This window comes from Perognathus longimembris, chromosome 9 (genome assembly GCF_023159225.1).
Source record: "Perognathus longimembris pacificus isolate PPM17 chromosome 9, ASM2315922v1, whole genome shotgun sequence".
NCBI classification, from domain to species: Eukaryota; Metazoa; Chordata; class Mammalia; order Rodentia; family Heteromyidae; genus Perognathus; species Perognathus longimembris.
In genome coordinates, this window is record NC_063169.1 from 29,572,239 (window position 1) to 29,597,390 (window position 25,152).

Sequence of the window (25,152 nt, forward strand, 5' to 3'; positions counted from 1 at the left end):
GGGCTCGCCGCTGCGCCTACAGTTCCCAGCTGTCTCTGCACGCCCAGGCGCTCGCACACCGCGGCCGCAGGAAGGCGCTGGGCCTCTCGCGGACGGCTGTCTCCGTCTCCCCTTGATTTCCACCAAGGTGGTGGGCGGTGGAGCCCTGCAGCGAGGCTGGGGTCCGCCGAGCGGGGCGGGGCGGGGCGGGGCGGGGCGGCGCGGAGCAGAGACCTCAGGCTCGCAGTGCGACAGTCCCGCTGGCCGGCGCGCACGCAGCGCGCAGGCGCAGCGAGGGCCGTGGGGGCGGGGCGTAGGGCGACGGCGGCCGGTGGTGACGGTCTGCGGGTGGGCGGTTATGTGGTTCCGCCGCCGAGCGGCGGGGCCAGAGCGCGGCAGGACGGTGGAGGTGGCCTCCCCCCAGGTCTCCGTGGGTGGCGCGGCGGCAGCTGCACGGACCGAGATGGTGCCTTGGTTGCGGACGACGGCGGAGAAGCTGAAGCAGCGCCTGCGGCTGGACGTGGGGCGCGAGATCTGCCGCCAGTACCCTCTGTTCTGCTTCCTGCTGCTCTGCCTCAGCGCCGCGTCGCTACTCTTCCACAGGTACGGAGGCCCGGGCGGCGGCCAGGGCTCCGCGGGGCGCCGCAGGGCGCCGCAGGGCGCGGTCGCCCGGCGGCCTGGCCGCGGCTCGACCGCCAGCTCCCTGCAGAGCCGCTGTGGAGCCGCGCAGCCCGGAAGTGCGGGCGGTGGCGGGGCTCCTGGGGCTCCTCGCAGGCGGCTTTTTCTCCGAAGCGAGCTCATCTTCTCTCCAGCTATTTCCCCGCTCGGACTTCATCGTCAGTGTTTCTCTAACCGTGAAGTCTTGCTAGCGCAGTTTGACACTCGGGGTGCTGTCCAGTCAGCTGGCTGGGGGAGGACGGGGAGGAAGGCGAGTTCACACCCACACCCACACACACACCCTCACACTCACTCTCAGGGTGCTGTCCAGTCAGCTGGCTGGGGGAGGAGGGGGAGGAAGGCGAGTTCAATGTCTGGGGTTCCATCATCAGGCGGACTTCTGTACAGTGCGTGCTCTCGTGTTCGCTCGTTCGCTCGTTCGTTCTCTCTCTCTCTCCTTTGCAGCCTAAGCTTTAGAAAAGGTTGCTTACAAAGGTCAGAGGGTAACGAGTGGGGTATACATGTGAATAAGATCAAACTACATTTTATGCATGGTAATTATCCACGGGTCATGAGATGTAACCTATTTAAAATGTCCAAGAAGGGAAGATGATAGTGTTCACATAAAGTCAGAAAGCAAAGTTGCATATACAGCCTTCCCTAAATAGTCTAAAGAGATTTTTTAAAGCTGAAATATATAAAGTTAAAAGTTGGTACATCCAGTGGACATTTTGAGATAATTTTTTTCCTGCAGAAGCTTATAGATTTCCTTCTTTTTGCCATTTCAATAAATGGTGTCCATACAGTCCATAGTAGAGGACAACTGTGCTCTGTGTGTGTTTGTGTGTGTGCGCGTGCGCGCGCGTGTGCACATGCATGCCAGTATGCCAGTCCTGGGGCTTGCTGATTTCGAACTTGGATCTTTTCCTGTCTGATACTTCTCTAAATCCTCAGATTTCAACATCTTAAGCAGCTAGGGTTACAGGTGTTACCCACCAGTATCTGGGGAGAACTTTCTTTAAACATATCTCCATGTTTGTTTTTTGTCAATCCTGGGGTTTGAACTCCAGACCTTCACACTGCCCCTGAGCTTCTTTTGCTCAATGCTAGTACTCTATCACTTGAGCTACAGCGCTACTTCTGGCTTTTTTTTGCTTATTTGATGCTGAGGAATCAAACCGAGGGCTTCATGCATGATAGGCAAGCACTCTACCACTCAGCCACATTCCTAGCCCCTCCATGCATTTTTGTCTAACATTTGAACAGAAAAACCATTCTTACTAATTATTTCAAAGTAATTGATTCCCAAGGATAACAGACTTTAACCTAGTTTCCCACCTTATTGATTACTTTGTTGTTGTTCTGGGTTTAAATAATAATTGCACTTCATTAACAATTGGTATTTTACAGAGATGTGTTCCTTGATGATGATGGTGAGGTAATGGAGGATACAATCCTTAGCCAAGTAGAAACGATTAATTACTACTCTTCTGAAGTATAGAATACACCAACCTAGACTAACAGGTTTAGCTTAATCAAAATGAAAGCTCCAAGTGATTTAAGTTTTTTCCAGGCATTCTTAACTATCTTATTTGGGATCTGGGTCTGTTTAGGTCTCCAGGCTGGGACAGGCATGTAGCTAGTAGTTCTAGTAGTTAGTAGTTCTAGTAATTCTAGTTCATTCTAGTAGAATTAGATTCTAGATTTCTAGAATTCTAAGGTTGCCACCTTATGTAGCCATAGCATCGAATGTTACATATTGTTAAGTCATAGAACGCCTTCTGATCTGCATATGATGTATTCTGTACCATGACTTTGTATTATGCACTTAAGAGAGGAAATACACACATTTTATTTGAGTGGTTAGGTTTTATGACTGCAATTGCTTTTCATACTTTTTTGAGACATCCCATTACTTACAGCTGTGATCAGCAAAAGGGACTTAAATTTTTTGACATTGGTTCTGGGACTTTAATTCAGGACCTGAGTGCTGTCCCTGAGTTTTTGTACTCAAGGGTAGCATTTTTTTATTGTATATATTATAACATATATAACACATATACAATATATTTATTGCATATTATATATTAATACATATGTGTAATATATCATATATTATATATTATACATAATCTTTTTTCTCTTGGAGAAAATTAAAAATGGCTAAAATAACCCAGATGCCCCTCAGTAGACCAATGGATTAGGAAAATGTGGCACATATACACAATGGAATTTTATGTCTAGGCTAGCATTTTTTGATGGTTAATTGGAGATGATAACCTCACAGACTTTACTGCCTGGGCTGGCTTTCAATTGCAATCCTCTGATTCCAGCCTCCTGAGTAGCTAGGATTGCAGATGTGAGCCACTGGCTTCCCATAGCAAAAATGATTTTAATTGGGACTGCAAATGTGGCTCAGTGATAGAGTGTTTGCCTAGCATACATGAAGCCTTGGGTTTGATTCGTCAGTACTACATACACAGAAAAAGCCAGAAGTGGCCTGCCCTGTGGCTTAAGTGGTAGAATGCTAGCCTTGAGCAAAAGAAGCTCAGGGGCAGTACTCAGGCCCTGAGTTCAAACCCCAGGACAGGCAAAAAAAAAAAAGATTGTAATTATTGTAAACTGAATGAAAGAATAGTTAGGCTAAGTGTGCAGTTTATCACTCCTGTTATTCTAGCTACTTAGGAGTCTGAGATCCAGAGGACTGTGGTTTGTAAAACTAGCTCCAAAATAACCAGAAAAGTCCTGTCTCAACTGGTTGAGTACTAGCCCAGCAAACCCAGCTAAGTGTAAGGTCCTGAATTCAAACTCTGGTACTAGCAAGAGAAAACCCAACAGAATAAAAGAATAGTTATCTCCCTCCCCCTTTCAGGAAAAATATGTGGGAAGGTAAAACAGTTTACATAATGTGTTTTTTAGTATATATATGTACATATATTTTTCTTACATTCTGTGTACATGGCAAGGCTACCCTGTAATCCTAGCTACTGGGAAAGCAGCGATCAGGAAGAGTATATAGGAGTGAGGAAGGGGAAAATGCATCTCAGCCAATAACTAGGTGTGGTGGTATATACCTGTAATCCAGGCTATGCAGTAAGCATAAAATAGGATAGTGATTCGCCTACCTGGATGTATATTTGAGAATTTATTCCAAAAGTAACTAAAGCAAAATAGACTGGAGGTGTAGTTTAAGTGTTAAGTGCCTAGGTGTCCGGCATAAAGTCCTGAGTTCAACCCTAGTACCACCAATACATAAAGAAATTAAAATAAAATTTATGCATGTATTCATATATTCATATTTATAACATATGCTTGCGCACGTGTACAAAAAAATCTAGTCTTTTGGAAATGGGGAGTACAAGTTACATCTATTCTGAAGTTAAAAAATTATGTATAGAATATAGAGAACAATCCTTGGGATAATAAGGATGGAGTTAGAAATGAATTTGTTTTATTTTTTACTGTTTCATTCTTAAATTATTTTTAGTTGTACGAAGGAGTTTCAGCTAAACATGTAGAAACATGTTTGATAAATATTTAGGTATTTCTGCACAGGCATTTCTCCAATTGATTTTTGGAATTGACTCTGAAAGAAATTTTCAGGGGGCTGAAAATATGGCCTAGTGGTAGAGTGCTTGCCTCGCATACATGAAGCCCTGTGTTCTATTCCTTAGCACCACATATACAGAAAAAGCCAGAAATGGTGCTGTGGGGGGCTGGGAATATGGCCTAGTGGCAAGAGTGCTTGCCTCGTACACATGAAGCCCTGGGTTTGATTCCCCAACACCACATATATAGAAAACGGCCAGAAGTGGCGCTGTGGCTCAAGTGGTAGAGTGCTAGCCTTGAGCAAAAAGCCGCCAGGGACAGTGCTCAGGCCCTGAGTCCAAGGCCCAGGGTTGGCCAAAAAAAAAAAAAAAAAGAAAGAAATGGTGCTGTGGCTCACGTGGTATAGTGCTAGCCTTGAGCAAAATGAAACTAGGGACAGTGCTCAGGCCCCAGGAATGTTAAAAAAAAAAAAAAAAAAAGCCCAGGGACAGTGTCCAGGCCCTGAGTTCAAGCCCCACGACCCGCCCCCCCCAATTAATCTTTAAATTTTTTTTTTTATTTTGGCCAGACCTGGGGCCTTGGACTCAGGGCCTGAGCACTGTCCCTGGCTTCTTCTTTTTCTTTTTTTTTTTTTTTTTGCTCAAGGCTAGCATTCTGCCACTTGAGCCACAGTACCACTTCTGGCTGTTTTCTATATATGTGGTGCTGGGGAATCGAACCCAGGGCTTCATGTATACGAGGCAAGAACTCTTGCCACTAGGCCATGTTCCCAGACCAAGAATATTTAATCTTAACGGTAATGATCAATTATGATTTCTTTGTTGCAGTTACTGGGGCTTCAACTCTGGCTTTTTTCTGAAGACTGGTGCTTTACCTCTTGAGCCATAGCTCCACTTCTGCCTTTTTTTTTTCTTTTGGTCTGAGGCCAGGTCTTTTTTTTTTTTTTTTTTTTGGCCAGTCCTGGGCCTTGACTCAGGGCCTGAGCACTGTCCCTGGCTTCTTTTTGTTCAAGGTTAGCACTCTGCCACTTCAGCCATAGCGCCACCTCTGGCAGTTTTCTATATATGTGGTGCTGAGAATCGAACCCAGGGCTTTATGTATACAAGGCAAGCACTCTTGCCATTAGGCCATATTCCCAGCCCCTACTTCTGGCTTTTTGTTGGCTAATTGGAGATAAAATCTCCTGGACTTTCCTGTCTAGGTTGGCTTCAAACCTCAAGCCTCAGATCCTAGCCTCCTGAGTAGCTAGGATTACAGTCATAAGCCACCTGCACCAAACAGCAATATGAACTTTTATTTCTTCCAGTTTCTGTGTTGAGTTTTTTCCATTAATTACTAAGGTAATTTATTGTTGTAGCTGAAAATTTGAATCTGGAGCCTGACTGCAAGAATTTGATTATGGCTTCTCTATTTTTTTTATTTATTAATTAAATTTTATTGACAAGGTGTTGTGCAAAAGGGGTACAGTTACATAATAGGGCAGTGAGTACATTTCTTGTGATATCTTACACCCTCGTTTTTCTTTCCCTTCCCTAGATCTAGGTAGGCATATATACAATACCCAGTTTCCCAAAAACACATACAGTAGCCACATGGCATATGCCAAAGGAAATTCACCTAGAACTTTAAATATAATGTCAACAATAGAGTTTGCTTATCCTTGTCTTATATGATCATACATACATAGCTTTTGAGCTATTGTGATCCCTGAGAGTTCTATTTTAGATCTTTCTATGTTTAGTAGTTGTTTGGTTTTAGTTACATAATGTAAGGTTGCTGACTCAAACCTGGGGGAAATACCATTTGACAAGAAGTTTTTTGTTTTGCAGACCTGGTCTCTACTGTTTCCCCCCCCCCCCCCCACACCTTAACAGTCAATATCAAGGAGATCATGCCCCTTTGTTTTCGGTGTTCTAGGCTTGTCTCGCTCAACATTATTTGTTCAAGTTCTGACCATTTCCCTGCAAATACCAATATTTTATCATTTCTAATCGCTGTGTAGTATTCCATTGTGTATAGGTACCACATTTTTTGGATCCATTCATCTGTAGAGGGACATATGGGTTGTTTACATATTTTGGCTATTGTGAATTGTGTAGTGATAAACATGGATGTACAGATGTCTTTTTGATATCCTGAGACCTGTTGTTCAGGATAGATGCCTAGGAGTGGTATGGCTGGGTCATAGGGTAGGTCTATGTTGAGCTTTTTGAGGAACCTCCATACTGTTCTCCAAAGTAGTTGTACTAATTTGCACTCCCACCAACAGTGGAGAAGGGTTCCTCTTTTCCCGCATCCCCTCCAGCATTTGTTGTTGCCTGAGTTCAGAGTATAGTATGGCTTCTCTATTGACCAGTTTAATTTGGGTAAGTTCTCTACCTTTTTTTTTTTTTTTTTTTTTTGCCCGTCCTGGGGCCTGTCCCTGTCCCTGGCTTCTTTTTGCTCAAGGCTAATACTTTACCGCTTGAGCCACAGCACCACTTCTGTTTTTTTCTGTTTATGTGATGCTGAGGAATTGAACCCAGGGCTTTGTGCATGCTAGGCAAACACTCTTAACCACTAAGCCATGTTTCCAGCCTGAGTTATCTACCTTTTACCTGTCACAGTCCCTTCATCTGTAAAATGAAGCTAATAATAGTTCCTACAATATACTGCTGTTTTTGGTGATTAAGTGGGTTACTTCATGGAAAGTGCTTAGGATACTGCTCAGCACATAGTAGTTCTCATTTACATGATAACACTAAAGATAGGAATTATTGTCTCTACTTTCTTAACTGGAGGCACAATTTTTAGAAAGATGCATAAAGTGTATAGTTCTGTGAATTTTTAAATATGACTACCCTTGTAACCACAATCCAGATCATAGTATAAAATATTTCTAGTGCTTCAGTAGGTCTCTTGTCAATACTATGTATCACTGCTGATTATTTTTTGGTCTCTTGTCAGTGGTATCATATGGGTCTTGTATTTAGTTTCTTTTTATCAACTCTGTTTTTGAGATTCATCCATGTTGCATATATTAGTAATTCATTCTCTCTCTTTTTAAAATGTTGCGGTCATGGGCCTTGAACTCAGGACCTGGGCACTGACTCTATGGTCTTTTGCTCAAGGCTAGCACTCTACCACTTGAGCCACAGCGCCACTTTACCCCTAGGCCATATTCCCAGCCCTTCAGCTGATGTTATTTTTCTATTTTTCAGATGTATGTATAAAGCACTTACACTCCATAGCTCCCCTTTGACTCTCTCCTACCATTGGTACCTTCAAATAGAGCCAATTTGGAAGAGGCAACAAATTGTACAAGAAATGTACCCACTGTCTTACGTATGAAACTATAACCCCTCTGTACATCACTTGGGCAATAAATAAGTAATTATTCAGAAAAAAAGTAGAGCCCATTTTAATTCTTGTCATTCACTTTTAAGGACTTGATTCCACATCTGAGAGAATATGTCATATTGTCTTTATTAGTCTGGCTTACTTAAGATTATTCCTACATCTATTCATTTTCCTATAAAAAACTTATTTGTCTCTTTCCATCCCTCCTTACCTTGTGCTCCTCCCTTCTCCCCTCACTCCTCTTTCTTTTCTTTTTTCTTTTTCTTGGTTGTGGGGCTTGAATTCAAGGCCTGAGCACTGTCCCTGAGCTTTTTTAATGCTAACTAGTATAAGTTTTTGTTTATTTTGGCGGGGCTTGGACTCAAGGCTTGTACCCTGGGTGCTGTCCTTGGGCTTTTTTTTTTTTTTTTTTGGCCAGTCCTGGGGCTTGGACTCAGGGCCTGAGCACTGTCCCTGGCTTCTTTTTGCTCAAGGCTAGCACTCTGCCACTTGAGCCACAGCGCCACTTCTGGCCGTTTTTCTGTATATGTGGTGCTGGGGAATCGAACCCAGGGCCTCATGTATATGAGGCAGGCACTCTTGCCACTAGGCCATATCCCCAGCCCCCCTTGGGCTTTTTTTGTTTAAGGCTAGCACTCTACCACTTGAGCTGTAGCTCCACATTCAGCTTTTTGGTGGTGGAGTTGGAGATAAGAGCCTCACACACTTTTTTTCTGCCTGAGCTGGTTTCAACTCTTGATCCTCAGATCCCAGCCTCTTGAGTAGCTAGGATTATCTGTGTGAGTCACTAGCACCCAGCCCTTCTTTCTTTCTTTTTTTGCTGATCATAGGGCTTGAACTCAAGGTCTGGGTGCTGTCCCTGAGCTTCTTTCCTGAAGGCTAGTACTCTACCACTTTGAGCCACTTTCAGCTTTTTATGTTGTTTAGTGGAGATAAGAGTCTCAGGGACTTTCCTCCCCTGGCTGGCTTCTAACTGTGATCCTCAGATCTCAGCCTCCTGATGGCTAGGATTACAGGTGTGAGCCACCAGTGCCTGACCATAATTTCACTTTTTGCTGTCTAAATAATGTGTATGTGTGTACGTATATACATACATATACACACACATATATACATATGTGTATACATATGTGTATACATATGTATGTATATACATATACACATTCCTTGGTTCATGGGCACTTAGCCTTATTCCATATTTTGACTATGGTAAATAGTGCTTATGGTAAATAGTAGGATCATGGCTGTACAGGTATCTTGACTGCTGAGTTATATTCATTCACATATATGATATCAACAAAGTTGTAACATGACACTATTATCTTTTTTTTATTTTTTAAAAAGATTCTTCTCAAAATTAATTCTATGGAAATATGCTCAAACCTTAGCTATATGATTCTCTCAAATTTGAGTTTCCTACCTTTCCTCAGTCTCTTGTTCCTGTTCTCTACTTTCTTCTGTTGGTTTGCTCTTATTAGCTTTCCTTTTCTTATTAGCTGTCCTTTCAACTTTGGGTTAAGCAGTTGGTCTGTGGTGTTTCTGTATATCAAATACTTTATATGGAACACATGATCACATTACACTGTGCTCATTTATGCTATGACACAGTGTTTTCCATTCAAATAGAGCTCAAAACAGTGGTGTGCCCTACTATATCTACAGAGAGAGCCTAACACTGACTAGAACAAACTAGGTACTTAGTAAAATTTCTTTTTAATTTATCAAAAAATGATAAGTTTTTTGGGGAATGTGAGCATAATAGTGTTTAAAGACATTCGGGAAGAATGTAGTATGGGCTACCTAAACATGACAACATAGGAATTAAATTAGGGAATGTTGAAAATTCTTTTACTCTGGATGAACTATAATTTCATAGCATCTATTTTATGTTTCATATATTTAATAAGTACAGAAGTGTAATCATGATTAGGAAACATTGCTTCTGACTGGTATACCTAATAGATATTTGTTAAAACAATGAAAGGATAACTTAAGAGTCACACATTTTGCTTGGTTCTGACCTTTTTTTTTTTTAATTGATTTTTAAGGTATCTTCATGTCTTAATGATCTTGTGGTCATTTGTTGCTGGAGTTGTCACATTCTACTGCTCATTAGGCCCCGATTCTCTCTTACCAAATATACTCTTCACAATAAAATACAAACCCAAGGTAAAATTGTGTTTTTGTTTTTAAAAGTCAGTTTATATGATGCTGTGCTGTTTCTTATTACTGAAAGTATTTTAAAAGAATACTTTTTAAAAATTCACTTACTGTTTGATAGAGGACATAAAGTATATCAGCTCTTCAATTTTCCTCTTTTAGCAATTAGGACTCCAGGAATTATTTCCTCAAGGTCATAGCTGTGCTGTTTGTGGTAAAGTGAAATGTAAACGGCATAGGTAAGTTATACATTCTTTTTATTTATTGAGCTTTCTACTTACATTTTAGATTATAAGTGATTTAATTATTTGATTTTCTTTAGGCCTTCCTTACTACTTGAAAACTACCAGCCATGGTTAGACCTAAAAATTTCTTCCAAGGTTGATGCATCTCTCTCAGAGGTAATGGATTTAATTAGCATTGCAGTACAGATACATACTGCTTAATGATGTGTATATATTTGGAGATATTTATTGTTAAGCAGGTTTGTCATTTTATGAGGTGAGCACTTTACCACTGGGCCATATTCCCAGCCCTAGTTTGTCAGTTTAATAACACTACAGAATATACTTGCTTAGACCTAAATGGCACAGTTTAGTAATTGGACACAGCCTATTGATGGAATCAAGGGATACAGTTAACATGAACTGTATGGGGGAGGCTGTTTCTGAAGTAATAGGCCATATTGTTTTATAGCAATTTTTTTTTAGAAAGTAGAAGGAGTATACTCTAAAATAGAAAATATAAGTATATAAAGTAAATAAAGTATAGATAAAATATAGTAAATACATAAACCACTAACATGTTTCTTCACCAAGTGTTATATACTATGCATAACTATAGTATATGTACCCTACTTTGTACAACTCATGTGGCTGTAGATTTGATAACAACAGTATTACACTATATTATGTAGGTAGTGCATTGTGTGTCACTAGCTATGACCTCACTAGGTGACGGGAATTTTTCATGTCCTTTGTTGTCTTATGGGACCACCAGTTGTATATATGGTTTGTTGTTGACTACTGTATACACAACTGTATACAGAAATAGAAAATGATTAGTATCTGAAAATTTTTTCAGATATAAGCTGGGTGCCAGTGGCTTACACTTATTATCTTAACTACTCAGGAGACATATCTGAAGATCACCATTCAAAGCCAGACCAGGCAGGAAAGCCCATGCGACTCTGATCTCCAATTAACCACCAAAAAACCTAGAAGTGGAGCTGTGCCTTAAGTGGTAGAGTGCTAGCTTTGAGCGAAAAAGCTCAGAGACAGGGCCCAGGCCCCAAGTTCAAGTTCCAAGACTGGAATACAACAACAACAACAACAGCAACAACAACAAAATCTGTGTAGGTGCTTGGAGTGTGGCTTAGTGGTAGAGTGCTTGCCTAGCATGTATGAAGCCCTAGGTTCGATTCCTCAGTACACATAAAAACAGAAAAAGCTAGAAGTGGTTCTGTGGCTCAAGTGGTAGAGCAAAAGAAGGGAAGAGACAGTGCTTAGGTCCTCAGGATGGGCAAAAAAACAACAACAAAACATTAAATTATAAAACACCTTTATAGACTACTCATGATGGCACACAACTTTAATCCTAACATTTAAGCAGCTGAGCCAGGAGAATCCTAACTTCCAGAGTAGCATGTACTACAAGGTAGTAAGACTGCCTCCAAAACAACAACAACAAAACACTTCTCATTATGTATCATTTAATGTATTTTGGGCTGGGCAGTTGATTATTACAAATAAACAATTTTAATGGTAAGCTATTACTAATTAAACTCAGATCTCAGGTTTTGTTTTTTTGTTATTGTTATTTTGCCAGTCCTAGGGGCTTGGACTTAGGGCCTGAGCACTGTCCCTGACTTCTTTTTGCTCAAGGCTAGCACTCTACCACTTGAGCCACAGTGCCACTTCTGTGTGTGTGTGTGTGTGTGTGTGTGTGTGTGTGTGTGTGTGTGTATCTATATCTGAGGAATCGAAACCAGGGCTTCATGTATGCTAGGCAAGCACTCTACCATTAGGCCATATTCCCAGCCCCTAGATCTCAGGTTTAAACAGACATTTTAGTAAAGTATAGCTTTACCAGGTTATTACTTGCCTCATAAAAACAGATATTTTTATTATAGGAAATAGCCATTTCATAATGGTAGATCAGGGGTAATTTTCAATAAAAAGCATGTTTCTTATTTTTGTTCTAGTTACATTTTATGTGCTTCTTTTGTTAGTATATATATTTTAGTTGTTTTGTTTTGCTTTTTGAGTTTGAATTTGGGGTCTCACACTTGCTGAACAGGTATTCCACTCCTTGAGCCACACGTCCAACTGGTTGTTATAGTCTTGTCTTTTCCAGGCATCTAGAAAACAATCAAGTTCCTGAATGTGTGTGTGGTCTCATTTGTTCTCAGTTTGGGTGACATATTTGTTCACAGTTGGTTGACATATTGTTGGTAGATGATGATTATATTTTGAAAAAATTGAATATTAAGTAGCTCAAGAATACCATTATGCACCTGAAAGCCTTCTGCTTTCATTTGAGCCATATTTGAATCCAAGAAAGGATATATATATATATATATATATATATATATTTTTTTTTTTGCTAGTCCTGGGGTTTGAACTCAGGGCCTGAGCACTGTACCTGGCTTCTTTGTGCTTTGGCTTTTTCTGTGTATGTGGTGCTGAGGAATCGAACCCAGGGCTTCATGCATACAAAGCAAGCACTCTACCACTAGGCCACATTCCCAGCCAAAAGGATATTTTATAGTGATTATTTATTGATATCCTTATTGTGTATTTAGCTCTGTGCTGAGCATATATGCATTATAATGTACATCCAGTGGATGAAATGGGTGTTATTATTGCTACTACCAATCAGAAATAAGCAGGAATTTGGAGTGTTTTAATCTTTTTTTTTGTATTTGATTAATAGTAGAACTCTCAAAAACTTGAGTGTAGCTGCTTGTAGTGTCTCACACATGTACTCCTAGATATTTGAGGTTGAGATTTGAGAGGATTGTAGATTGAGGCCAGCTTGTGCAAAAATCTGTAAGACCTCCATCTCAGTCATTAAAATGCTGGGCATGATGAGAAGTATCTGTTATCCTGAGTATACAAGAAGTATAAATAGAAGTATTCTGGCCAGAGCATAAATTCAAGACTTTTTTTTGAAAATTAAAGCAAAATAAAGTCAAGGTTGTAACTTAAGAGGTAGAACACTTACCTAGCAAGTGCTAGGCCCTGAGTTAAAATCCTAGTTCTGCGACAGACAAAACACTCCCTACCAACCCTTTGTTTTTATGTAGCTCTTTAGAAATCAAAAGATTTTGAAAGTTATGCTGATAGAGTTTGGTTTTAATTGATTGATCGGAAGCCAGTGCTTTTCAAGTGGTATAATTAGTGCTTCAGATGTGGCTCACAGGAAGCTGTGGGAGGCGGGAAGGAAGTAAGTGGTCACAGTTGCAGAGCTCATCTTCAAAATCAGTGCAGCTCCTTTTCTTTCCTGTGTTGTGCTTTAATACATTGAGGGCTTTATATAAAGAGCAAGTGATATGATCATGTATATATTTTAGATTACTCTGGTGGCACCTTTTGGAAGAGAGCAAGCTGGAAGTAGTTGTGCTAATTCAGAGGCTTTTGCTATCATAATATAAGGGGACACAAGATGAGGACAAGAAGAGCAGCTCAGGAAGTAAAGTCAGTCTGGGTGCTGGTGGCTCATGCCTGTAATCCTACCTACTCAGGAGGCTAAGATCTGAGGATTGCCATTTGAGGCCAGCTCTGGCAGGAAAGTCTATGAATCTCTTATCTCCAATTAAACTTCAATTAATCTTGAGCTGTGGCTGTAGTTTAAATTGCTAGCCTTGCGCAAAAAAAAACCCACAAAAAACAAACAAACAAAAAAACTCAGTGCCCAGGCCCTGAGTTCTAGCCTCAGGAGTGGCACCAAAGAACAATAGCAAATCCCAGGAAATTCAGTAGAATTTGATGATTGATTGCATGCTGGAAATAAAGGAAGACCAAATGGTTAAAGATAACATCTTAATGTCCCCATCCTACATTTTATTATCTTTGTGAGTATCTTTTTCCCAATGAATATAATTAATGATTAATTTTTGTAGTTTAAAAAATCCAAATGACTTTTATATTGAAATTAGTGAATTTGCAGATTTTGTTACTCTGGCCAAAGAAAGCACATAGTCTAATTTGGTCGTCTTACTGGTAATATGTATGGTTACAGTTTGTCTCTATTGCTTTTCTCATGCAATTTTTACATAGTTCTTTGTATAAAAGTTATACCATGTGAGTCCTGTATGGTAGAGCAAGTCTAATTTTAGCTGCTCTGGAGGTGGAAGTCTGAAGATCATGATTATAGGCTAGTGGATAGAGATTTGATCGCAAAAATAAGCTGGGTGTGGTGACCCCTCACTCATCTAGCCTATCTACATGGGAAGCAGAAGTAGGAGAATTGCAGTTCAAGGCCAGCCAAAGTAAAAGCACAAAACCCTGTCAGAAAAACAAAAACGAAAAGACTGGGACATGGCTCAAGTGGTAGAGGTCCTGAGTACAATCTCCAGAACCCCCCCCCCCAACAACAACAAAGAAAAATGTTAACAACATGCTACTACATTAAGATATAAGAAATAGTTTATGTTTAGGGCTGAATGGTTAATCTAGGATTTTTTGTTTTGTTACTTTTTCACATTTGTCTTATATACTGCTTTTAACAGTACAAATACAATTTTCACAAAGCAAACATATCATATATTTAGCATCCAGATCAAGAAGTAAACATTACAGAATCAGGCACTAGTGGCTCTTGTCTAAAATCCTAGCTATTCAGGAGGCTGACATCCAGATTATGGAGATTCAAAGTCAGCTAGAACAGAAAAATACACCTCCAAAATAACAGAAAAGGCAGGACTGGAGATGTGTGAAAGAGCAGTCAAACAAGGAAGCCCTAAAGCACCAATACTCTGTGTGTGTGTGTGTGTGTGTGTGTGTGTGTGTGTGTGTGTGTGTGTGTGAGAGAGAGAGAGAGACAGAGAGAGAGAGAGAGAGAGAATATACAAGTAAACTCCCTTTAATGCCTTTTAGTCACTGTCCTTCCAATAGAACTCATCAATCACTGACAATTTGTTTTTGCTGGTCCTGGATCTTGAACTCTGGGCCTGAGCCCTGACCTTGAGCTCCTTCTGCTCAAGGATAGCACTCTACCACTTGAGCCACAGCTCCACTTCTGGCTTTTCCTGTGATTAATTGGAGATAAGAGTCTCCTGGGCTTTTCTGCCAGGGCTGGCAACAAACCAAGATCCTCAGCTCTCAGCTTCCTAAGTAGCTAGGATTACAGGTGTGAGCCACTGGAGCCTGGCTTCTGACCCCTAATTTTGATCATTTATGTAACTCTTAGTTGTTTCTACCTTTTTCCCCCCTCCTGGCAGTACTGGGGTTTGAACCTAGGGTCTCATGCTTGCTAGGCAGATTTATGTCACTTGACCTTCTTTGCTTTAGCTTTTGGGTAGGATTTTGTGTTTTTTGCCTAGGCCAACCTTGGACGTCAGTTCTCCTATCTGTGGCCTCCATGTAGCTGTACAGGTATGCTTACCCATTGCTTGAGTTCTCATTAAATTTTTGTTCAGAGTGGCCCTCCTCCTGAGTAGCTTGGATTACAAGCATGAGCCACCTCTCCTGGCCAGTTTCTATCTTATTTAAGAATACAGACACAGAAAAAGGAATGCAAAAAGCAAAACAAAAATCACTTGACCTGTTATTTACCTTTCCAAAGAACTCTTTTTGGTACAGGGAAGTTTCAGTATCAAGAACACTGTAAACATTTTGTTTAATTATAGGAATAGTTTTATGATTTTCCAAGTATTTTCTCAAATGTTTTCTTTAATTCTTAGCCATGTAAAGTTGAAATAAAGTTGAAATTATAACAAAATATATCATGACTATATATGTGTTACCAAAGACCAATTTTACTATTACACTATTATATGTTACTAAGTAATAGTTTATTTTCCCAGAACTAATTTTATTTTTCTTTAAAAATTACTTTTATGCAGGTTCTTGAATTAGTGTTGGAAAACTTTGTTTATCCATGGTACAGGTATGTTCTTTGAAACCAGTCTTTTTTTTTTAATATAGTGATTAACACTAAGCATGCTAATGATGTGTTTCTAGTGTAAATCAGAATTTCTCAACTTGTGACAGCTTAGGCCAGATCTTTGTATTGTATAATATAAGGTATTTAGCAACAGTCCTGGCCTTATCCCATTAGATGTCAGCAGTGTACTCCCTCCTCCTTTTCTAACTTGCAAAGAATATTTTCAGAGATTACCAAGTATTACCTAATTAAGAATCATTGATGAGCTGGGCACTGGTGGCTCATTCTTATAATCTTAGGTACTTAGGAAGCTCAGATCTGAAGCAGGAAAGTCTGTGAGACTCTTATCCAATTAACTACCAGAAAACTGGAAGTGGCACTGTGACTCAAAGTGGTAGAGCACTAGCCTTGAGTGAAAGAGCTCAAGGTCAGCGCCTAGGACCTGAGTTTAAGCCCCATGGCCTACCAAAAAAAAAAAAAAAAAGTCATTGGTGAATTTGAAGTTTAGGAGGAAAAAATAATTTGGAATTAGAGGCAGGGATCAAGTGGCAAACCATCCATGAGAGAAAAAGCTTAGTGATAGCATAAGACCTGGAGGTTAAGCTCCAGAACTCTCATAAAAAAGTATTGATGAGCTGGTCATGGTGGCACATGCCTGTAATCCTAGTGGTTACAATGCTGAGTCAGGAAGATACTGAGAGTTGGAAAGCAGTGTGACCTAGATAATGAGAACTTGAGACACACAAATTGTTTTATTTTTGGTATAGTTTCCACATTTGAAAGAATTGTATTTTGGGGGAGAAATCTATAATCAAGTGTTTTGTTAAATTGATAGATCATTGCAGGAGATTTTGTGGAAATTTAATATTTTTCCCCCACGTAACTTTGGTTTTGGTGTACACAGAACACAACAGGCCTGTACCTTTCAGGACATAAAAAATGCTCAAGAAGCTTGGTGCCAGTGGCTTGTGCCTATAACCCTAGCTACTCAGGAGGCTGAGATCTGAAGATTATCGTTCAAAGCCAGCCCCAGCAGGAAAGTCCGTGACTTAACCACTAGCAAACTGGGCGTGCTACCATGGCTCAAAGTGGTAGAGTGCTAGCTTTGAGTGGAAAAGTTTAGGGATAGCACCCAGGCCCTGAGTTTAAGCCCCACTACTACATACCTCCCCACCAAATGCTTAACATCTGAAGAAATAATGTCTAATTTGAAATTCATGAAGGTCTAACGTATCATTTAATAAATCTGTTTCTTTAAACATATATGTTTAGGGGCTGGGGATATGGCCTAGTGGCAAGAGTGCTTGCCTTGTATACATGAGGCCCTGGGTTCAATTCCCCAGCACCACATATACAGAAAATGGCCAGAAGTGGTGCTGTGGCTCAAGTGGCAGAGTGCTAGCCTTGAGTAAAAAGAAGCCAGGGACAGTGATCAGGCCCTGAGTCCAAGCCCCAGGACTGGCCAAAATAAATAAATAAATAAACAAACAAACAAACAAACAAACAAACATATATGTTTAGAAATATGTTTAGTTATATATTTGATATGGGTTATAGGTGTAAATCTCTAACATCTGCCTCAATTTTATATGAATTCAATATAATATGAATTTTCTAATTAAAAACATGTTAGTATTTGAGATAAATCTAGAGTTTGTTAGGATAATGTCCTAGTTCCTCTAGAGACATCAAAAATTACAGAAAAATGGGAAGTACTTCTGCAGATGAAGTTTGTTAGAATTTTCGTTTAAAACTACCTTCACATTTTATACCCCATTGTTTCTCCAGTATCATTGTTTTTTCTTCAGTGATGCTTAGAAAATGATCTTAGATGTTTAAAAAAAAATCAGTACATGTGTATGTCAGTAAGGAAAGATGTGCTATAACTTAATGATGATCACATCTTGTTGCTAGAATTACAAGACATGCTTGTTTTCTTTTTGAATACATTTTTGTATTCTACAATAAAATGTATTATTTGTGAATAAAATGAACATTTAAGTAATTAAGCAAAAGAGGAAATTTTATTCTTTCTTTGGGTTTCAAGAAGATGAAACTGTATCTCTTCAAACTTCTGAAATGTTTGCTTTTCTCCATTGAAGGGATGTGACAGATGATGAGTCCTTTGTTGATGAACTGAGAATAACATTGCGTTTTTTTGCATCTGTTTTAATACGAAGGATTCACAAGGTATACATTTGTAATAAGACATTTGGGACTTAGGCATTATGTATTCTAAATCTTATTTTTTTCTTTGTTTTTAGGCTAAAAAGTTAATGAATTATTTCTGATCCATTCATCAGTTATGCTTTCTTTAATGCTGGATTACATTGGTTTCAGGAAATTAGAAATGAAAAGACAACTATAGAGGAAAATACTATTTAAAATAGATGAGTTTATAGAGTAAATAAGCAGTGGTTATGATCTTTTTTAAAGCATTTTTGGGGGTCCATATTTTGTGTGTTTGGGTTTTGGCTGATATATATTTGTACTTTGTTTGCTATAGACACAGTGTCTACTGCTTTATCGTATCAGCTCAGTAGGATTAAGCATTTTACAATGAATTAGTATATAATATATCAGCCATTAATAAAGATTAATTTTGGCAAATGTTTCTATAAAATCTTTCAAATTTTGCTATCTAATTGGGAAGGATAAAATCATTAATATCTACTAATGGTGATTGTGGGGAAGTTTGCAGAACAAATGCAAATCCAAATTGGTACACTAAGGGTAGTTTCTACCTTTTTCAGCCTTTGAGATCTGGAGAACTTAACCCAGGGCCTTGCATGTGCTGAAACTGTGACTTGTAATATAGTCTAACCTATCCTGAGTTTGAGATCCCTAGTACTTGAGATTTTCTGTATCTCTCATATTTGGATTATGTATGTGCACCACCATGGCCAACTAAAAACGTCATCTTTATTAAGAGTTAAAGACATCTGTTCTTCCAAATTTAGCTCCATTTTATAATACAGTTTACGGAAATAGATGTACCTAAAATGTATATTTGAAGTTAAGGAAATAGGTATACATAAAAATGTATATTTGGGGGCTGGGGATATGGCCTAGTGGCAAGAGCGACTGCCTTGTATACTTGAAGCCCTGGGTTCGATTCCCCAGCACCACATATACAGAAAATGGCTAGAAGTGGCGCTGTGACTCAAGTGGCAGAGTGCTAGCCTTGAGCAAAGAGAAGCCAGGGACAGTGCTCAGGCCCTGAGTCCAAGGCCCAGGACTGGCAAAAAAAAATAAAAATGTATATTTGAAGATTTGTTGCAGTTTAATTTCCAGTTAACACAGCCAGGAAAAATAATTTTGTGCACTACTGTTTATTTGCATGGGGATTTTTTTTTTTTTTTTTTTTTTTTTGGTCTTGGAGCTTGAACACTAGGGCCTAGGTTCTGTCCCTGAGCTCTTTTTGCTCAAGGCTAGTGCTCTTCTTATTGGAGCAACAGTTCCCTTCTGGTTTTCTATTAGTTAATTGGCGATAAGTAGTTGTAGGAAGAGGTTGTAATTCCATAAATATTCTTATACAAAGCTTTGTGATCAGTGTCATCCCTTCCATTGTTGTGTCCCATTTTCTCCCTCCCATCCCTACTCTCAGGTTAAGGGGAAATACCTTAAATAGCAAATAGAACAGCTTTTATACTTCCTAATGTGTATTTAATGATATATAACCTTATCACTCTTTCTTTTTTTTTTGGTGCCAGTTCTGGGGCTTGAAGTCCAGGCCCAGGAGCTGTCCCTGAGCTTTTGTGCTCAAAGCCAGCATTCTACACTTTTTTTGATAGTTAACTGAAGATTAAGAGTGTTTTGGGCTTTCCTGCCTGGAATGGCTTGAAACAGAGATCCTCAGATCTCAGCCTTATGAGTAAAGAGGATTACAGGTGTGAGCCACTGCCATTCAGCAGCTTCCTTATCACTCTTTCCTGGGCCTTGGACTCAGGGCCTGAGCACTGTCCCTGGCTTCTTTTTGCTCAAGGCTAGCACTCTGCCACTTGAGCCATAGCGCCACTTCTGGCCATTTTCTATATATGTGGTACTGGTGAATTGAACCCAGGGCTTCATGTATAGGAGGCAAGCACTCTTGCCACTAGGCCATATTCCCAGCCCTGGTATATATTTTTGATATTTATTTTATTTTATTTTTTGGCCAGTCTTGGGGCTTGATATCAGGGCCTAAGCACTGTCCCTGGCTTCTAGCACTCTACCTCTTGCACCACAGTGCCACTTCCAGCTTTTTGTGTTTATGTGGTGCTCAGGAATCGAACCCAGGGCATGCTAGGCAAGCACTATACCTCTAAGCTACATTCCCAGCCCCTAATCTTTTTTTCCCCCCCAATGGTAAGAAAGCTTTGCAGAGCTTTATTGAGTGAGTAAGAAAGCAAGCAGGCAAGTAGACAAACAGACACAAGCCAGAAAGAAAGGCAGGGATACTCTATAACAGAATGTGGGTGCTCTCAAAGGGAGAGAGACCAATCATGTTTTGCAGAAAGGTTCTCACTGGACACCTGTGACTCGTGCCTATAATCCTAGGTACTCAGGAGGCTGAGATCAAAGAAAGTTCAAAGCCAGACTGGCAGGATAGTCTGTGAGAGTCTAATCTCCAATTAAGCACCAAAAAGCCAGAAATGGAGCTCTAGCTTAAGTAGTAGAGTGCTGTCCTGGAGCACAAAAGCTCAGGGACAGTGCGCCTGCTGTGAAGTCTAGCCCCAGGATCACCCCAAACAAAACAGCAAAGGCTGTGGAAACAATTATTTATTTATTTATTTATTTATTTATTTATTTATTTATTTGGCCAGTCCTGGGGCTTGGACTCAGGGCCTGAGCACTGTCCCCGGCTTCTGTTTTGCTCAAGGCTAGCACTCTGCCACTTGAGCCACAGCGCCACTTCTGGCCATTTTCTGTATATGTGGTGCTGGGGAATCGAACCCAGGGCCTCATGTATATGAGGCAGGCACTCTTGCCACTAGGCCATATCCCCAGCCCTCTGGAAACAATTATTTTATAGTAGATTGAGTCTAATAAACAGTTGTGTAAGAAATATCAGATGGTTAATGATAGACATTTCAATTACAAATTGAAATAAGTTATTCTCTTTCCAATGAATTAACAATGAGTATTAATACAATAATTCTGCCATGTTAGGGCTTAAGATAGCCTACTGGATTCTAAATAATAGCATCCCTTACTTGGAGTGTGACTCTTACATAGACACCTATTTATACTGTCTGTGTAAATGACCATACATATATGTTCCCTTTTGTGCCGATCCTGGGGCTTGAATTCAGGGCCTGGGCACTGTCCCTGTGGTTTTTCTCAAGGCTAGTACTCTTGAGTCACAGTTGCACTTCCAATTTGTGTGTGTGTGTGCACGCACGTGTGTGCACACGTGTGCTTAATTGGAGATGAGAGTCTCATGGAATTTCTTGCCTGGGCTGGATTTGAACTATGATCCTCAATCTTAGTCTCTTGAGTAGCTAGCATTACAGTTGTGAACCACTGGCCCCTGCTCTCCTTGTCTTTTTTAATGACAGTTTTTTTCAAGTTATAATTTACATGTTATATAATTCACTCACTTGGAGCATACTAATTTTTATTTTTAGCATGTTTTTGTAGTGTGGCAAAGAAACTACTTAATATTGTAGTTAGTATGACTTAAATTGCACTTATGCACTATTCTGAATGCCTGTAGTTTTATTGCAAGTTGACAATTTATAATCATGTATATTTGAAGAATATAAAACGTTATGATGAATTAATACAATGAGATAATTAAATGAAACTAGGTAACATTCCTGTTATCTCTTATTCTTAACATTTTTTATGGTGAGAATATTTGAAATTTACTCTTAGCAATTTAAAAACATATGTACTATTGAGTATACTTGCCATACTGTGAAATGGTCTCAAAAATGCTTCTACTGTATTTTTAATAACTCTAATTTTTAAGATTTGTTCCAGTATCTTAAATATAGTGTTCTTCTCATTGGAACTTCATGATAATTATTTCTGTAATTTTATTTTCATGTTGAATTTTTCTAGGTGGATATTCCATCTATTATAACCAAGAAATTATTAAAAGCAGCAATGAAGCATATAGAAGTGATAGTTAAAGCCAGACAGAAAGGTAATACAGTTTTCCACCATAGTATGAGCAATTTTGTTTTTATATGTCAGCTTTGACTTGAAGTATCTGAGTGTGGACACATCAACTGCTAAATGCATAAATGCTCTGAGAATATGCTTTAAAATGAAATTCTTTTCAGTTGTCTGTAACTATAAAGGTATGAAAACTCCAAGGTTTTCTGAAAATTAAAATACAGTTATTTAAACATTTAGCTATATTACTGAAGAATGTCTTTATTTGATGATAGTTTGTTCCTTTGAGGAATCTCTTGCATGTCTTTCCCCTTTCTCCATGATGACTTTAACATTTTTGACCTATTATAGTCCATACTCTATTCTGTTACTGTATTCATTTCTACATATCACAATTCTCATGTTACTTCTGTAGTAAAAATTATAATTATTATTGCATTTGTAGGCCTTGGAACTGATAGTACTTACACAAAGCATGTGCTTAGTGAAAGTTTTCTGTTTTTTTTTTTTGGCCAGTCCTGGGCCTTGGACTCAGGGCCTGAGCACTGTCCCTGGCTTCTTCCCACTCAAGGCTAGCACTCTGCCACTTGAGCCACAGCGCCGCTTCTGGCTGTTTTCTGTATATGTGGTGCTGGGGAATCGAACCTAGGGCCTCGTGTATCCGAGGCAGGCACTCTTGCCACTAGGCTATATCCCCAGCCCTCTGTTTTTTTGTTTTGTTTTGTTTACTCATATGTTTTAATTTAAACCTCCAACAACTAGGTGAAGCACATTTATCAAAATCAGGAAAATGAACACCCACATTCTAGCAAACTATTTTCTTTTTTTTTTTGCCAGTCCTGGGCCTTGGACTCAGGGCCTGAACACCATCCCTGGCTTCCTTGTGCTCAAGGCTAGCACTGTGCCACTTGAGCCACAGTGCCACTTCTGGCCGTTTTCTATATATGTGGTGCTGGGGAATTGAACCCAGGGCTTTATGTATACGAGGCAAGCACTCTTGCCACTAGGCCATATCCCCAGCCCATAGCAAACTATTTTCTAATAGTAGGAGCCATACCCCAAAACAACCTGCCAGATTAGTGAATTTTCACACAGCAAAGTGGCTTATAAGGGGGCTTCCAATTTTCCATGTAAATGACTCTGACTTCTTCCTAATTTCAGCACTGCAGCCAAGGAAGCTTGAGAGCCTAGCTTCCTATAGTTCTCTTTCTGCAGGTAACATTTCTTGGCAGCCATGAACATCTGCTTTGGTTGCATGCTGTGGAGCCTATTAGATGTGCCCTCATGGGCATATTTACTCAGATCCCTCTCCCACTGTCAAAGTCATTCTCTATTGTAGGTGGTTGGCCTTTTAGTGATAACAACCTAAGGCCATGAGATTTGGCATGCACTGCTGCAAAGACCTGCCATTATCTTCTACCTGAAAGACTATTTCATCATTCTTTTTTTTTTTGGCCAGTCCTGGGCCTTGGACTCAGGGCCTGAGCACTGTCCCTGGCTTCTTCCTGCTCAAGGCTAGCACTCTGCCACTTGAGCCACAGCGCCGCTTCTGGCCGTTTTCTGTATATGTGGTGCTGGGGAATCGAACCTAGGGCCTCGTGTATCCGAGGCAGGCACTCTTGCCACTAGGCTATATCCCCAGCCCTATTTCATCATTCTTATCAAAGCACAAATAGCCAGGCATGGTGATGCATGTCTGCAATCCCAGGCTAAGGCAGGAGGATGACAAGTTTGAGACCAGCCTTGGCTACAGAGACCCCAGCTTCAGAAAAATCAAACAAATACAGACTCAGAAATATTTCTTCTGATCTAGCAAAATCATTCAAGCATTTTGCTTACTAAGTTGGCATGTTTCACTCCTCTCATCTATTTCTCTTCCTTTAGCTGTTCCTTTTTATCTTGTCCTGACTTTCAAGGAACACGAAGAGTATTACAGACTCCATTTCTCTGATTTCACCTTAGATCTGCCTACCTTCATCACAAACTTGTCACTATGGAGAAACTGGGCCTACATTTTCTCTTTAACAGGACACTTGAACTATATGCATTAAGTGTAAGGAGACTGGCTTGGCAAGGGAAATGGAGCAGCCCTGATAAACATGGGATTTTCTGGGCTGGGAATATGGCCTAGTGGCAAGAGTGCTTGCCTCGTATACATGAAGCCCTGGGTTTAATTCCCCAGCACCACATATATAGAAAATGGCCAGAAGTGGCACAGTGGCACAGTGGCTCAAGTGGCAGAGAGGCTAGCCTTGAGCAAAAAGAAGCCAGGGACAGTGCTCAGGCCCTGAGTCCAAGGTCCAGGACTGGCAAAAAAAAACAAAAACAAACAAACATGGGATTTTCTTAGGGTTAGAATGACAAAGCTGATGTCAAATGTCAAGGAAAGGGCTAATTTTAATAATCTTAATATCTAAACAAAAAATATAACCTTTTAACTTTGAGGCTCTCATGATTGAGGTAGATAATGCTGTTATAATTAGTGAATTAGGATGAAACTACAAAAATGATAAAACTGAGAGGAAGCACTGTTTTATAATTATCTTTAAATCCAAATGGATCATTAAGTATACGTCCAACTTATAGTTCAAAGTTGGAAGTATGAAATCCAAGTCTGACATGCCATGAGCTCACTTTTCTACTTGAAGATGAACGCGGCAGTTGTTTAAAAGATCCACATTCTAGTTAACAGAAAGCCATAAAGTAGTTGTCTCTGTGAAGAAGCCAGTAACTTTGCACTTGGTATTTCCATCCTGGCTCATTGCCAACTCTTCAGGATTTGGATTCTGAAAGTTTCTTCAGCATTTAGCTGAAGGAGCTGATAAGGGAACAGCTAGGACACGTTGCCACGTCTTCCCCATTCTCCCGTGAAACACCGCCATGACCACCAGGGCTGGCTAGGAGTTGAGGCTCCCTCGGTCGGTCGGTCCGGCACCGCCCGGGTAGGTCTAACGCAGCAGGTGCCTGCCAGGATCCGGCATCAGCGCCGCGCCCAGACCCTGGAACTCTGTTTTTTTTTTTTTTTTTGCCAGTCCTAGGCGGTGAACGCAGGGCCTGAGCACTGTCCCTGGCTTCTTTTTGCTCAAGGCTAGCACTCTGCCACTTGAGCCACAGCGCCACTTCTGGCCATTTTCTGAATATGTGGTGCTGAGGAATCGAACCCAGGGCCTCATGTATACGAGGCAAGCACTCTTGCCACTAGGCCATATTCCCAGCCCCAGTGAAAGTTTTCTGATTAAATAAAATCTTCACTGA

General features: G+C 40.2%; 1 protein-coding gene across 2 annotated transcripts in view; it reads left to right on the forward strand.

Moving 5' to 3' along the window:
• Positions 1 to 297: 297 nt before the first annotated feature.
• Positions 298 to 25,152, forward strand: part of Snx14 (sorting nexin 14) — a 90,386-nt gene continuing 65,531 nt past the window's right edge. For both annotated transcript variants that reach the window (XM_048353876.1, XM_048353878.1), the window contains exons 1-7: positions 298 to 582; positions 9,573 to 9,693; positions 9,847 to 9,923; positions 10,007 to 10,085; positions 15,752 to 15,795; positions 17,895 to 17,982; positions 21,841 to 21,925. In XM_048353876.1, the coding sequence (XP_048209833.1) occupies positions 338 to 582; positions 9,573 to 9,693; positions 9,847 to 9,923; positions 10,007 to 10,085; positions 15,752 to 15,795; positions 17,895 to 17,982; positions 21,841 to 21,925 (739 nt within the window). In that variant the 5' untranslated portion in view covers positions 298 to 337. The remainder of the gene's footprint in view (positions 583 to 9,572; positions 9,694 to 9,846; positions 9,924 to 10,006; positions 10,086 to 15,751; positions 15,796 to 17,894; positions 17,983 to 21,840; positions 21,926 to 25,152) is intronic.